The following is a 16,812-nucleotide window of genomic DNA, read 5'->3' as shown; positions in this document are numbered from 1 at the left end:
GAAATGGACAGCCAGGGAAGACGAGGCAGATTCACCAGCAGAGGAATTCAGAGCCCAGTTTACAGGCAGTGGAAGCAGGTCCTCTGTTGAAGTGGGATGCAGGGCTGAAAGAGTGGGGCTAAGGGGTCTCCTTTTACTCACAAGACTTTGCAGCAACTCCGTAGCACTATATATCCAAAGAGCCCAAAATGCCTTACAGCTCCTGAGTGGAGCCTCACAAAAGTCAGCTGGGGGAGGTATTTGTTCTGATTCCCATTTTAACGGTTCATAGGGAGGGTAAGGTGAGTTGCCCACAGCCATGCACTAAGAACATAAGAACGGCCCTACTAGGTCAGACTAGTGTGAAAAATCAGGGACAGGGGGTAATAGGAGCTTATATAAGAAAAAGACCCAAAAATCGGGACTGTCCCCATAAAACCGGGACATCTGGTCACCCTGGGTCAGACCAAAGGTCCATCTAGCCCAGTGTCCTGTCTTCCAACAGTGGCCAATACCAGGTGCCCCAGAGGGAATGAAGAGAACAGGGAATCATTCCCAGCTTCTGGCAAACAGTAAGTGGTGAAGCTAGAAATGGACCAGACTTCCAAATGCCTAGGCCCGTAAATGGGTCAAAAGATCATCCTTCCTCTTCATTCTCCCACTCAGAGTGCTCCTCTCTATGGCCCTGTCCGCACTAGGGAAATGAGCACTAACCCCAGTTGCTAACACGGGATAAGCTCCACCAATCTGAGCAGCGGCACAAGCCCCGGTGTCAATGGGCTGCCAGCATTTTAGCCACCTTGTTCTTTAACCGCACTCAAAGCGACTTGAATTCAATATGCTGCTTACGTGACTGCAGCTAGCACAGGATATGTCTATATGGCAGCTGGGAGGCGTCATTTGCAGCTTGGGTAGATGTCTATGCGACTAGCTCTGCTCAGGCTAGTGCCTATAAATAGCGGTGTGGTCACAGCAGCAGCTTGGGCTAGCCGCCCGAGTACATAAGAACATAAGAATGCCCCTACTGGGTCAGACCAAAGGTCCATCTATCCCAGTATCCTGTCTGCCGACAGTGGCCAGTGCCAGGTGCCCCAGAGGGAATGAACAGAGCAGGGAATCATCAAGTGATCCATCCCCTGTCGCCCATTCCCAGCTTCTGGCAAACAGAGGCTAGGGACACCATCCCTGCCCATCCTGGCTAACAGCCATTGATGGACCTATCCTCCATGAATGTATCTAGTTCTTTTTTGAACTCTTTTGGCCTTCACAACAGCCTCTGGCAAAGAGTTCCACTGGTTGACTGTGCGTTGTGTGAAGAAATACTGCCTTTTGTTTGTTTTAAACCTGCTGCCTATTAATTTCATTTGGTGACCCCTAGTTCTTGTGTTATGAGAAGGAGTAAACAACACTTCCTTATCTACTTTCTCTACACCAGTCATGATTTTATAGACCTCAATCATATCTCCCCTTAGCTGTCTCTTTTCCGAGCTGAAAAGTCCCAGTCTTATTAATCTCTCCTCATACGGCAGCCGTTCCAGACCCTTCCTCATTTTTGTTGCCCTTTTCTGAACATTTTCCAATTCCAAGTACATACCCAGGGGTTAGGCATGGCTAGCCTGAGCTGCCGTGGCCACATTGCTATTTTTAGGTGCCAGCCACTCAAGCATAGGTACATCTGACCAAGCTGGGAATCACACTTCCCAACTGCTGTGTAGACGTACCCACAGCGGGTAAAAGACCCGCAGCTGACCGGGATCAGCTGACTCGGGCTCCCCGGGCTTCGGCTGCGGGGTTATAAAATTGCCGTGTACAGATGTGCTGGAGCAGGCTGAAGCCCACGCTCTGAGATCAGAGGGTCCCAGAGAGAGGGCTCCAGCCCCAGCTGAAATATCTACACTGCAACTCGATAGCCCCGAAGGCCTAGGACATGCTGCTATTGAAGCGTAGATCTATCCCGTGTGGCTTTTTGCCTGTATTTTAGGGCAGTGGTTCTCTTCAGGGGTCCGAGCAGGTTTCAGGGGGGCTACCAAGCAGGGCCAGCAGGGTAGAAAGCAGAAGCCCCACCGTATGGGGCTGAATCCCATGGCCTGAGCAATGTAGCTTCATGGGAGCCCGTGTGGCGTGGGGCCTCAGGTAATTACCCTGCTTGCTACCTCCTAGCACCAGCCCAGGCTTTTATATGTAGAAAACCAGTTATTGTGGCAGAGGTGGGCCGCGGAGTTTTTATAGCACGGGGGGGGAGGGGAGGGGCTCCGAAAGAAAAACGTTGAGAACCCCTGGTGCAGGGGCTAGATTCAGGGTGGATAAAAATCAATGATTTTTAAAAAAATAAAATAAAAAAAATCGGGTTATTTTTATTTAAAACGGATTTTTTTTTTGATAAAATGCTTTTTGAAGAAAAAATCTATCTAAAGATTGTTTTAATTAAGATACATTATAGATCAAAGATCTCTATCTTATCATGGAATAGGGATTATAAATTCTAATTCTATAGGATGAGACAATATATTCATGTAATGTTTAAGAAAAGTTTTGTAAATGAGTTCTAATAGTTCAGGGATTAGGGACCAATTTTATGGGGTTCCAGGGGCTTCTGTATAGATTATTTGGTTAATCTTTCTATCTACCCAATGGGACTCAGTGCTCAGTCTAGAAGATACCATCAGAGATGCTTAGTTTTGCAGTTCTCAAACTTTGGATTTGTGTCTCCAGAGATAACATGCATGTTAACAGCAAAAAATGTTTTTAAATAAATAAATAAATAAATAAATATATAGAGAGAGGTGAGAAATAACAGACCTCAACCCTATTGTCCCTCTGTAAATGTGTACACAGAGTCAATCCCTTACCTCTCTCGAAAAGTGCGAAGTTTCAAAAAATTCAGTGAATAGAAGATTGGTGGGGGCGGAATAGATCTGGGCAAGGAGAAGAAGTCTGGAGATAAATGTGAGAAGGGAGGGACAGGCAGTAGAAACAAAAGTGAAACTGTTTGAGCTGCATATTCCAGAATTCACTTTTATGTAGAAATCCATGATTAAATCGAATCTTCCTGACTAGTGATTTAAATCAATTTGATTTAAATCAAATGCACCCTGGCTAGATTACATACAGCACATGTCTACACTGAAGTCAGAGGTGTGAGTGCAATGTGTGTAGACATACCTGAACTAGCTTTAATCTAGCTAGCAATGAAACCATGGCACCATGGACAGCCGTCCTAAGTCTATACCTGAACGGTTAGCCCGTGCTGCCAGGACGGCACTACGATTGTTATTGGAGTTATTGAAGCTCACTCAGATATGTCTCTACATGCTGCAGTCCAACTTCTGACTACAGAAGAGACCTTCAGATGTTCAGGAGAGTCTGCTACTGGCCTTGAGCTAAAATAGTCCTTCAGCTCAAGCAGCCCTGTACTTTTAGATCCAGAGGTCCCAGGTTCAATTCCTACAGATAACGCAACCAAAGGGACAATATTAAACTTTAAATGCCAGCCGCCCATGCACACTAGTGCTTCCAACTTTACTAGCAATTGTGGGAAACGTGAACAAAACTTCTCTAGTTTAGACAGAGCCTGAATGACAAATCTGCTGAAGGAACCAGAGAAGATGAAGTTTAATATACTGGAAAGTTTCTTTAAAAAAAAAAAAGCTTAATTGCAACATGGTTTAACTTTATGGAAGTGGTAAAAAATGCATGAAATCATTTTAGCCCTTATTAGAGAAATCCATTCACATCCCTCTATTTTAACTTCGCCTTTGTCAGCTAGTCCACTTCCCTGCCTTTGAAGACAGTTGACCTTTCCCCGGTTATCTGCCTCATCAGAGGACCTAATCAAACATACTTCTCTGCAAATTTGAAACAAAAAAAGAAGGGAATAATTATAATCACAGCCCGCTCACATTAGCCAGGCTCGGATTTCTTTTTTCTTTTTTTTCCCCCTACTTGCCGAATGCAAAAGAAGCATTTGAAATGAAGGTGCCTGAAGACACAGGCTTGAATCATCAACATCCTTCTGCCGGCTGGCACTGGCAGATTGTCCTTGATCCTCTAGAGCAGGGGTGGGCAAACGTTTTGGCCCGATGGCCACATCTGGGTATGGAAATTGTATGATGGGCCATGAATGCTCACAAATTAGGGGTGAGGGCTCCAGCTGGGGGTGCGGGCTCTGGGGTGGGGCCAGAAATGAGGAGTTCTAGGTTCAGGAGGGGGCTTCAGGCTGGAACAGGGGGCTGGGGTGCAGGGGGGCTGAGGGCTCCAGCTGGAGGTGCGGGCTCTGGGGTGGGTCTGGGGATGAGGGGTTGGGGGTGCAGGAGGGAGCTCTGGGCTGGGACCAAGGGGTTCGGAGGACGGGAGGCAGATCAGGGATGGGGCAGGGGTTTGGGGCACGGGAGGGGGTCGGGATGCAGTCTCTGGGGGGTGTTTACCTCAAGCAGCTCCCAGAAGCAGCGGCATGTCCCCCCTCCAGCTCCTACATGGAGGCACAGCCAGGAGGGTTTGCACGCTGCCCCATCCGCAGACGCCGCCCCTGCAGCTCCCATTGGCTGTGGTTCCCGGACAATGGGAGCTGCGGGGGCGATGCTTGGAGCAGGGGCAGTGTGCAGGGCCCCCTGGCTTCCCCTATGCGTAAGAGCCGGAGCGGGGACATGCCGCTGCTTCTGGGAGACACGTGGAGTGGGGCAAGCCCCGGACCCTGCTCCCCGACGGGAGCTGGAGGGCAGATTAAAACGTCTGGAGGGCCGGATGCAGCCCCCAGGCCATAGTTTGCCCACCCTTGCTCTAGAGAAAGTGGCAACACTAATACGCCTACACTGCACTGTAAATATGGGTCTGTGGGTCCTGGGCTCCATGCTTGAGCATCCACATTGCATTGCAAACCAGGGCTGGACCCAGGTCTCATAGCCATGCTGACATGTCCATCCTGCACAACGCAGACCTTCTGGCTCAGCTCTGCAGCTTGGCTATGTCCACACTGCAAAATGACAGGGTTTAGACCTCAGTCACAGCAGAACTCGGGCTCTGACCCGTCCCCCTAGCAGGACCCTAGGACCCCGATCCTGTGTGCTTGCTGACTTGAGTCCAACTGATTTGTATGTGGCTAGAAAGGGGGCTTCGCTCAAACCTGAGTCAAAGCCCAGGCTTTGTGTGCATGTAGACAGACCGTAAAGGACAGTGCGTACAGAGAGGATTCTAGTCCCTACAGAGATCTGCCTTTCTGAAACTCCTGCCCTGTCTATCCACTAGTCTAGTAACCAGGTCTTGCTCTGTTTATCATTATTGCTGGGCATTTCTTACTTGTAAATCTCAATGCGCTTTACAAAGGAGGGGGAACTTTTACAGATGGGGAAACTGAGTCACAGAAAGACAAGATATGTGCAAGGTGGCTGTGTAGGCAACGGCAGGGCTCTGAACATGTGCATTTTGCCCGCCCCGGCATCACATTTCCTTGGCACGTTGGCATGCACTGTTACTCAGATGCTGCCTTTGAACAATTTCACCCTGTGTCTGAAACACCTTCATTACTGACGGCGACAGACTATGATCAGGAGATCGGATGGCTCGCCCCCGTGCATTGGAACATGCCTCACTTACTATTGCATGCTTTTCTATTGCACAGTCTTCCTTCCTCCAGCACTCCTTCGCAGATAAGGCCTTCGTCGGGAATGGGCCGGCAGGTTCGGGTGCGCGTCTGGAGACCACCCCCACAGTCTCGAGTACAGTCTCCCCAAGCGGACCAAGGGTTCCAGCCACCTGAGCAAAACCCAGAAAAAGCACCATCAGTTTCAGCATTCTCGGGGGGTGGAGAAGAAGCAGCAGGCGAGGGGGAGAAGTAGGAAATCCTACAGCAGACCCTGAAGGCCACCAAGTAGCATCCATGGCTGAGCCTTCCAATACAGCAGGATTAGAACCGGAGTAGGGCGCCGGCAGAGGCTATAGTACAGGGGTGGGGGGGAGGGCTGCAGAGCTCCCCCACCTCCTTGATTTGGATCACGATGAGAGCTCCCCCGCCCAGTGGAGTGCGTCTCCCCTTTCCGGACACTGCGAAAGCATCGCTGCTAACCTTGCCCCATGCCGACACTCCTCAGGAGCAATTCTTTCCATTGCACCACCTGGGGCGGATTATCCAAAATCTGCCCAGGGGGGTTGACACACTTGGACCCTGCGTTAAGGGCTTCATCTCTCTTTACACACACACACAGAGCCCTGACTTCCTCCAGCAGGAGACAGCGGTGTGCTCGCTCTCTCTCTCTCTCTCTCTCTCTCTCTCTCTCACACACACGCACACATTTGCCCACCACCCTCGTTCACCAACTCTGTTGTATTCGAGGTGCCGTTCCCTCTGAAACCCGTCAGAAATGCTCCCTCCCAGTCACTGCAACGTGACATGCAAACACCTCTGTACCCACAATCACTTTAGAGAGAAAGGGGCTTGGGGCAGTGGCTGGCCCCCGGCAGGGTTTTACAATCTAGTGGAACGCCGATAAATAAGGAGCGTGACCCATTTGGAGGTGATCGAGGGAGCTGTTTGACTCTCCCTTAGAAGCATGCTTAGTGCTGGAGTCAGAAGTGCTCCACTTATCCACAGAATACGGCTAGCTATGCTGCCCAAGCCAACGGATGTAAATCTCGTCTCTGCGGGGTTATTCCTTCTAGGGGCAAACAGGCAGTTCAGGCTTCCTGACCCACTCGCGCATTAGCCTCACCATTAGGCTGCCCAAGAATCAATGCCGTCTGTGTTACAGTCATCGATTTTGAAAGCCGGAAGAGACCGTTTTGATCGTCTGCTCTGACCTGCTGCATAACACAGCCCAGAGAATTTAACTCACTAATTTCTGCATCAATCCCAACCAAGCTGGAGTCTCCGTTTGGGAAGACATCCAGGCCCGATTTAGACACTTCAAGGGATGGAGACTCTCCCGCCTCCCCTGGTAATCAGTTTGCTTCCTGTTCGGTATATTTAACAAGTCAGAGACAGGGCATCTGTGCTTGCTGTTTCAAACCTGGATGCCACTAACAGTTGTGGGCCCCCCTCCGAGTGGTTTCCTCATCCCCCATTGTTCTCCTGGACACACAGCTAAAACAGGGGTCGACCTTCATTAAATCGGTGTCTGTTTCCATGTGTTTGTCTATTCTGCTGCTCTCTCTCTCTCTACTTATCTGAAGCTGGCACAGGTCAGGTTGGCGTCAGCTGGGGGAAAAGCATAGCGACTGGGCGGCACTCAGGCAAAAACAAAGATAATGAGCTTGTTTGCTTCATTTAGATTTTTTAAAAAATCAAATAGAGGAAAAATTGTTTTGAATTCTTTCACGAGCCTATAGACACCAGCGAAGCAAATGGGCCTCTGATTCATCCAGCCCATTGTCCCACAAGCCACTGCAGGATTCTTCCCTATACATTGCAATAGCGCCTACAGCTCCCAACCGAGATCAGGGCTGCGTTGTGCTTGGTGCTGTACACAGACACAGTCAGACCAGGGCCGGCTCTAGGATTTTTGCCTCCCAAAGCAAAAACAATTTTGGCCGTCCCCCCCCCCCCCGTTCTTTAATTACCCCACCCCCAGCTCCGCTTCAACTCCGCCCCTTCCCCAAATCCCCAGCCCTGCCTCCTCCCCCCAGGCTCTCAAGTCTGGGAGGGAGGGGGAGCAGCGGCGCGCGAAACAGCCGTTTCGCGCAGCGCGACTGCTCGGGATCTCCCCTCCCTCCCAGGTTTGAGAGCCTGGGAGGGAGGGCGAGTAGCAGCGCGCGAATCAGCTGTTTCGCGCGCCGTGGCAGCAGCAGCGGAGGTGAGCTAGGGCGGCCGGGGCACATTTTTAGGGGCGGCATTCTGGCGCCGGCCATGCCGCCCCTAAAAATGTGCCACCCCAAGCACCAGCTTGTTTTGCTGGTGCCTAGAGCCGGCCCTGAGTCAGACAGTCCCTGAGCTGACAAGCTTACCTTCTAAACAGACAAGACAGCAGGCAAAGAGGGCGAGAAAGGGAATATTATTATTACCCTGTTTTACAACTGGGAAAATGCTGCACAGGGAGGTTAAGTGACTGACTCAATATCATCCAGTGAGTCTGTAGCAGAGCTAGGAATTGCACCCAGGGTTTCTGGATCCCAGTTCCTATTTTCCTGTGCTTTGTCCAGACTAGCGTTAAGTCTTCAGAGAAGGGGTTTATTCACCTCCTTTGGGAGACTGTTCTGCAGGCTGACAGCTCTCACTGTTACTGATATTCAGGAAACATTTTCTTTTCTTTAAATTTCAGCCCAGTTTCCTTCTATGCTAAATAACCCCCCATCTGCTTCACACGCCTGCATGGGGATTATCATGTCCCTCTTTAACTATCACACATGCAACACATATTTCATTCTTCTTTCCTAATAAGTCATGCCTTCCAGCCCTCGGGCCGTCGTTTCCCATGTTCTCGCAGCATGCCTAGAGCTGTACAAAACAGAAAACAGACCATCCCTGCCCCAAGCTGCTCCCCAGCTGAATGAGAGCAATATCTTTTAGATGCTCTCTCCGACCTCCCTCCAGTTGTTCTGCATCCGCGTGTTAAAAAACGGTGTTTAGATTTTTACCAGGAATTCTTTCACTCTGGGCTGATTGAAATCTATGGGAATCTTTCACTTTGGTTCAATGGGCTTCAAATCAAGCATTCTAACAACACATAATCACCGTTTTGCTACGCCTCCATAAATATGACCCCCCGGGTCACCTGCGCTCTGAACTGCTGCAATCATGGCAAATAACGCTAGCGGAGAACAAGCACAATGCAGATGTTGGGCCTCGTTGCTTAATGCACGGCAGGAAGGTGCTCAACTACTACTGTGATGAGTGTGGTATAAGAACCTATATAGACTAGGATGAACCCCCAGGATAATGACCCTGTCTGTCAGACGGTTTGTAATAGTCTCAGCAGTGGGATGGGTAGGTTGCTACTGGCCCATAGCAGATTGTTTGAGTTTGACCTTCAAGGAGATTTTCTTTCCCTTGAAAGTCACTTTCCCTGCCAGTGTCGTTCTTAATGGCGTGCGTTAATGGGAAGGCTTGTCTCTTCCGTTTCCTGATGGGAGACGGATTGTGTTTCAAGCATGTCAAAGGCTAGTGACAGACAGGCAGGTACCCTGATGTCTTGCTCAAGCCGATCAATAGGATATCTGTAACCAGACACGTTTAACCAGACAAGGGCTAATAAAGTCCTCTCACACGCTATCGGAAGGATTTTTTCCCCTCCCCTTGTTGAGTTGAAGTGAGGGGTGGGGGAGCAGCAAAGGCAGGCACCATGCGTCCAGTGATTTATCCGTCTGAGACACTTTTCGATTCACTGTTAAGCAAAATGCATAATCGCTCGACTGCATCAAAAGGTAATTTCATATCAGTATGTTAAACAGAATACACTTCTGTCATCCAAACCAATTGCCAATCAAAGGGCCCCCTGCTTAACGATGGGTTGTTGAAACAGGCCTTTTGCATTTTACGATGCAATCCATTATGGTAGCATTAAAAACCATAAAAACTATAAAGTGAGGCTGGCTTCAATGCTCCTGCTTACTCTAATTAATTAATCGAATCTCCCCAGGATCTGGCCGTAGGAATGAGATTCCTTCTAACTAGCCTCATCTTTCAGACACTTGGTTTCTTAACCCTTTGTGCACCGCTAAAATGGCTGAGTTGCTTCAGATAAAATAAGAACCGCCATGTTCTCAACCTTACAACAGGAAGCAAGCCTCTTTTTCAGGGGTGAAAAAAATGAATAACTTTTATTGCACCCAACTCCCCCCACCCCCGTCCTGTATTTCCCAGCTTCCTTTGCGCTTCTGGGCTCCAACCAGCAGAGGTGATGGAAGTTCTTAAATATCTAAGTATTTATACCACCTCCACCAAGATATGCACATGCCTGAACTGATTGGCCGTATGATCTTACTGCTGTAAACCGTCTCGCGCGCTACTAATAGCAATAGGTCTAAAATTAGCACCCAGTGCTGCAAAATGAGCCACATGGCCAGACCCTTTTGGCCACGCAGAATCCGCTTGAAGTCAGTGGGACTCCATGCAGATGATCCCTTTTGCCCACTGAACCTCATTTCATCAGTTCTCCCCGTGCAAATGTAACCCACTGATCAGTGTGGGTCATGCGTTGCCCTCTGTCCTCAATCCACAGAGAAAAGGAGTCTGTTACGGCTGATTTGAGGCGATTTAGGGTCAGATTTTCAAAGGTATTGACTGCGACGGGGGTTAGGTGACTAACGGTTTAGGCACCTTTGCAAATCTCACTAGGTGGCCTGTCTGCCTCTATCGGCAGCTCACGCTTTTAGCTCTGGAGGTCTCCCGTTCAGCCCCCCCATTCATAACTGGGAAATGGCAGTCGTCACATGCCCAGTTTTGCTCAGAAATGGCTCTGGTTTTCTCCGACAGAATGGCCCCAACCCAGCACGTACGTACGACAAAACGTGAAATGGATGACAACAGGAACGTTCTGAATGCTCTTGTGAATACGACCCACTGCTGGCCTTTAACCACTCCATAAAGAGCATTTGGGTCCTCCTCATTCTATTTAAAACCAGCTGTGATGAGGATCACTTATGACTAGAGCTGGGCAAATCATTCATTTTTTTGGGTCAGTTGCTGAAACAAAAATTCGGGGGGAAAAATAGTTTCAGGTTGAACAAAACATTTTGTTTCCTTGTGGGGATTTTTTCCACCTTTTTGGGGTGAGTTCTTTTTTTAAAAAAGAGCTAAATTTAACTCATTTTCTAAATGAAACATTAAAATATTTCAACTTTTTTGGAATTTCCCCCCAATTTTTTTCAGCCAAAACTATTCACTTAATTCTAGCTGAATTTGTAAACCATTTGGCTGACCTGAAACTGCATTTTTCAGTGAATAAATTATTCGCTGAAAAAAATTCACCCAGCTCTACTTATGACACTCAATAGTTTTTAGTACTAGGCTGGCCTACTTCCTCCTGGAACTCTGTCATTAAACTGTAGAGGTCTTTGGGATAGTTACACTGAACTCACAACGCCATGCATGGCAGTTTCCCCCTGTGTGAAGAGGCCGGTGAACTGAAATAAGACGTCAAGTCACTGCTTGAACTTTGAGGCAGTTCACATCAAGATCCGGAGATAAACTTCACAGCTGGCAGCTGTTACATCTCCCAAAATCTAATCAGTCAATCGTGCCTTTTAATTTAATGACAATTATTTTAATTGGATACAGACAACAACAGCAAGGAATTAAAGAAACCAAAACAATCCAGTCAGCATAGTGAGACAGTTTTTGTTTACAAGCCACATCCAGCCCCACTTCATTTGGGCATTCAGTCTCCCACCAGCTGCAGCTTCTTCCAGTTGATAGGTCTCTTCTGAATGGGACATCCCAAAATGTTTCATGTTTTAAAGAGGCAGTGACCACATACAGTCACTGCAGTGCTTCGAGCTCTATACATTATCTACCTAGGTACCCATGTGGCCCTCAACACCAGAGTATCAGAGCACCTCACAATCGTTAATATCTTTTATCATCACAATACCCCTCAGAGATAGGGAATTGCTATTGTCTCCATTCTACACAGAACCTGAGGCACCGGACAGATGAAGTGACTTGCCCAAGGTCACATGGGAAGTATGTGGTTGAGCCAATCCCTGAACCACAACACCATTCTTCCTTGCTAGATTCATAGACTTCAAGGCCAGAGAGACCATCATGATCATCCAGACTGAGCTCCTGCATCCCATAGGCCACAGAACGTCTTTCAGTAATCCCAGCATCAAGCCCATAACTTCTGTTTGAGCTAGAGCAGATCCTTTAGAAAGACATCTAGCCTTGATTTAAAGAGCCCACATGATGGAGAATCCACCACATTCCTAGGGATGTTGTTCCAGTGGTTAATTACCTTCACTGTTAACAATGTGCATCTTATTTCTAATCTGAATTTGTTTTGTTTCCGCCTCCAACCATTGGATGTTATGCTGTTTTGCTTCTAGAATAAAGAGCCATCTAATGTCAGAAATCTCTTTCCCGTGTAGCTACTTCTAGACCATGATCAAGTCGCTACTTAACCTTCCCTTTGTCACACACCAGGACATTCGTGGTCAGGCCTAGTGGTTGGAGCAGGATTCGGGCGCTGGAGCGAATGGGTCAGAGCCGGAATCAGGATCAAAGTCAGGGGTCAATGCCAAAGTCAGGAAAAACACAGGGAAGTAGAGCTGGAAGTAGAGAGGGTTGGGAAGAAGGCAGGCACAGAAGAGATTGCAGCTGGGGGCATATGCACAGAGCAGCCCGAGATCAGTTGCTGCTGTTGGGCTTATGAGCAGATTTGCTGTCGTCCTCCGCCAGTCAGGTGGGGTGGCCAATCAGGCGGCCCTGCTATGGCTTAGCTGTGCTCCTGGGCGGATGCTGCTGCAAGTCATCATTCCAGACCCTGCTGGATGAACTAAATGGACTGAGCTTTTTCAGTCTCTCAGTGTCAGGCATGTTTCCCAGACCTTGAATCACGCTTGTAGCTCTTTTCTGAACCCTTTTCCAATTTGTCGACACCCTTTCTGACGTGTGGACACCAGAATTGGACACAGGATCTAGAAAAGCTCTCACTAACCTATCACCTCTCTTCCGGTAAAATCGGTTGCTGTGTGGCTGTAGCCATGTCGGTCCCAGAGTATTAGCGAGACAAGGTGGGCGAGGTGATATCTTAGATTGGACCAACTTTTGTTGGGGAACGAGAGAAGCTTTCGAGCTACACAGAGCTCTTCTTCAGGATTTGAACAACAGGAACAGAAGTTGGTCCAGTAAAAGATATTATCTCGCCCACCTTGTTTCCCTATAAAGTGTGGAACATCAGGACCCTTGAGAAAGTTGACATCTGGCTCTGAACTCTGGCGTTCATCCCAGACACACATGAAATGATATGGACATCTCCTCGGTGGTGTCTCCTTCCAGCCAACCTTTCCCCTGGCCCCCGTCGGACCTCAGTCTGTAATGTCTCTATCTCACAACTCATTTCCCACTAATTGCCCTCATTACTCCCTCTCTTCCAAAGCCTTTTGTGATTCCCGAGTATTTAAGCAGAGGTCAAAGGCAGCACGTAGCTTGCATTAACGTTAATCATGCCCGGTTGGCTCTCAATTAGGAAAACTAAACCTTTTTTTTTGTTTGTTCCCTACCACCACCCATTTCTCTGCGGCTGCTTTCAGATGAATGGTTGCTGTCTATTAGACAGAAGCCTAGAGGTTGAAATAATGAACTGACTCGAATGGCAGATCAAAACCTTGGGATGTGAGGTGATTTCTTTTTGCTTGTTTGTTTGATTATTATTATTATTACTTCCCTTTTTGTGACCTTGGCTCCTGAATGCCCTTTAGAACAAAGCCACAGAAGACAATGACAATGAAGGAGAAAACCATAACCTGGTTTAATTGGCCTACATTGGTTTGAAGGTCAGCAGTCTGAACTGGGTGACTAGCAAGGGCATTGTCATGAAAACCACTTGGGGATCGTTTTGTGTCAGCATTTCCTCTGAATGGCGTGCCTTTTTATTATTATTAACATTCAATAGATTTCTTCCGCTGGAGGTATTTATGGAACTGCCTAGTGGAGCATGCCAAGACAGGCTTTTAATGCATGTTTCTAACAGGAATGGAGAGGAGTTGACATCAAATAGTCCATGTCTTTTCAACTCACAGCCATCCAAGCGGTGCCACTCGGTGCTAAATAATTATAGTTTGCATCTTCATTCTGAGGATCTCAAAGCACTTTATGAACATGAATGTTTTACACAACATAAACTTCCCCTGCAAGCCAGGTGAGTGTTGTAATGAGCTAGCACGTATATGTGTGTCACTACTGACTTCTACTGGATAGAATCTACACTGTTCAACTGTGTTGTCATAAGTCCTGTATTGCTAATGGAGATTCTCCTTCAGATCGAGTGTTAGGTCAGGGGGTCTCAAACTGGGGGTCGGGACCCCTCAGGGGGTGGTGAGGTTATTACAGGGGGGGGTCACGAGCTGTCAGCCTCCACCCTAAACCCCGCTTTGCCTCCAGCATTTATAATGGTGTTAAATATATAAAAAAGTGTTTTTAATTTATGGGGGGGGGGGGTCGCACTCAGAGGCTTGCTACGTGAAAGGGGTCACCAGTGCAAACGTTTGAGAACCACTGGGTTAGGTGTCTTTCCGAGCAGGAGGTCTGAGAGCGATCTCTGCTGTCGCTGCGTAGTTCCAACTGGCCACTGCATCTGATAAGTGATAACCGTAAACTCTGGGGTGGTTAACGACTTGTTACTGTATTATCGTTATTACCCCGTTTTACATATGGGCTAATGGGGACACAAAGAGGACAAGGCCAGTATTCAGACTTGGCTGCCAAAATACACATTTAGGTGCCTGAATCAATAGCCTGATCTTCAAACCTGCTGAGCAAATGTTGATTCCACCAACTTTATATAAGGCCACCAGGGTCCAAGTCAATGAAACATTTAAAACCATGTTATGCCCACCTCTACTCTGCAAACCACTTAATAGGGACAGGCCGCTGAATGGGGGCCCCAGAGCTTTGCTTTCAAGGAAACTCAGACCAAGTATAAAGCCATGTTTACTCCGTGGGACCCTGAATCCATGCAAGTGAAACAGCAGGGAAGAAGAGGGATTATTTCTGAGTGGAGGGGAGGGATAGCTCAGTGGTTTGAGCATTAGCCTACTAAACTGAGGGATGTGAGCTCAATCCTTGAGGGGGCCATTCAGAGATCTGGGGCAAAAATCTGTCAAGGACAGTACTTGGTCCTGCTGTGAAGGCAGGGGACTGAACTTAATGACCTTTCAAGGTCCCTTCCAGCTCTATGAGATAGATATAGTTCCATATAATAACTATTGAGTAGGTTTGGCAGAATTTGATTTTTTTAAATAATTTCTATGGATAATATCAATGATTTTTTTCCAATTTTTATCTATTTAAATGTTCATGGTTGCACAACATTGTGGGTTGTAAGCATTTTTTCCAATTATTTTCTATTTACATTTTCACAGTTGTCAGTTGTGAGAAATTATGGGAGGGGGGTCAGGCACTGGGGGTTTCAGACAATAATTATTTTATGACAGTAGATATTGAGATTTAAAAAGGTAAAGCTTTATAGCCATTAAAACACAAAATCTCAACATCACATGGCAAAATATACAAAGTAAATGTCCTTAAATCAAACCCTACTAAGTTCTCAAGCAGTACTTTTCTTACTTTGTCTATCTATCAATTTTGATTATCTATGGAAATATTTTTTGTGGGTTTGTGTGTATACAGTGAAATTGACATTTACTGACATTTACCAATACCAATCTAATCCTTCAAGCCTAGTTATGAGGCGGTAGGAATAATGGGGGAAAATGAGGAAAGGAACATTAATCTGGAACGTGAGATCAGAGAAGACTGTGGAATAGTCTCCTTAAGAAAGTGGTAGAAGCCTCATTGCTTAAGTTATTTCAAAGTAGAGCAGACAAAACATCAAAGGACAGATCTGTAGAGAAAAATCCAGCGTTCATTACAAGGGAAGGACTAGATGATCCAATGTGTCTTTCCACCCTTGACTTCAGTGCATAAGATGTGAGTTTATATAATACCTTGCTTCTTCAAATTATCTCAAAGCTCTGTAGCTCTGAAGTCTTTAAACCACAAGTTGAGGACTTCAATAGCTCAGACATAGGTCAGGGGTTTGTTACAGGAGTGGGTGGGTGAGATTCCGTGGCCTGCGTTGTGCAGGAGGTCAGACTAGAAGATCATAATGGCCCCTTCTGATTTTAAAGTCTATGAGCCTATAAAGCAGAGGGGTAAATGTTGACACACACACACACACATATATGGAGATAAATAAAAACATACATTAAAATATAGCCACGTAAGTTGAGCCGGTCAAAACCTTTCCAAATCTAAAACTTCAACAGCATTTTTAATCAAAATTTGGACCAAAAAAAAAAGGACAAAAATGTTGCCAAAAATTCATTTTAATTTTCAATCAACTCTATGCTTTTGTGCTTCACTTTCCCCAGCTACAAAACACGAGCAATAATTCTTATCTTCCTATTTCCAGCACTGTCAGATCATTGGATAAGGCAGACTCTTAGATGTGCCAAATATTATTATATACCGTAATACTCCGTCCTTGTAGAGCACTTGTTAATTGCAATTTGCTTCCTAAATGTTAGTTCGCTCTTAGGTACTTATCTGACTCCCATCACCGTGGTATCTGACCATCTCATAAGCTTTAATGTCTTTATCCTGATAATAGCCCTGTATAGGGCAATGCTAGTATTGCCATTGTACAGATAGGGAATTGAGACACAGCGTGTATGTCTACATAGCAGCTGGGAGCAAGCCTCCCACCCCAGGCAGACAGAGTCATGCTAGCAGGGCTCAAGCTACAGTGCTAAAAACACAAGTGTGGATGGGGCTTTCAAGGCCGCCTGACCCCGAGAGCCAAGCTGCAACATCCACCCTGCTCTTTTTAGCAAGTTGGTCTACCCAGGTGTCCCCAGCTGCAATGTAGACACACCTGAAGAGGCTAAGTGACTTGCCTACGGCCACACAGAAAGTCTGTGACAGATCAGTTATTTTAACCCAGGTCTCCCAAATCATAGCTAGTAACTTCACCACTAGACCATCCATCCTCTTTATTATTGATGCTTCATACCATCCCTCTGACATACGTAGATATTAATCACCCATTTTACAGAGTGGATAAGTAAAGCACAGAAGGGTTAAATGACTTAGTGTCACACAGTAAAGGAGCTGGGAGGCGAACCCAGGAGTCCTGATTCCCAGGCCCCTGCTCTAATCACTGTTATGCTCAGAGAGACAGAGCTACA

General features: G+C 47.0%; 1 protein-coding gene across 1 annotated transcript in view; it reads right to left on the bottom strand.

The window, feature by feature from the left end:
- ADGRB1 (adhesion G protein-coupled receptor B1) overlaps nucleotides 1-16,812 on the bottom strand; it is a gene marked incomplete in the record, with an annotated part of 371,095 nt that overhangs the window by 196,599 nt on the left and 157,684 nt on the right. Inside the window, 1 exon segment of the mRNA XM_034763711.1 lies at nucleotides 5,569-5,727. Coding sequence (XP_034619602.1) covers nucleotides 5,569-5,727 — 159 coding nt within the window.

Source organism: Trachemys scripta, chromosome 2, assembly GCF_013100865.1.
Source record: "Trachemys scripta elegans isolate TJP31775 chromosome 2, CAS_Tse_1.0, whole genome shotgun sequence".
Classification (NCBI taxonomy): domain Eukaryota; kingdom Metazoa; phylum Chordata; order Testudines; family Emydidae; genus Trachemys; species Trachemys scripta.
The sequence above is the reverse complement of the archived record's forward strand: the minus strand, read 5'-3'. Positions and strand labels throughout refer to the sequence as shown.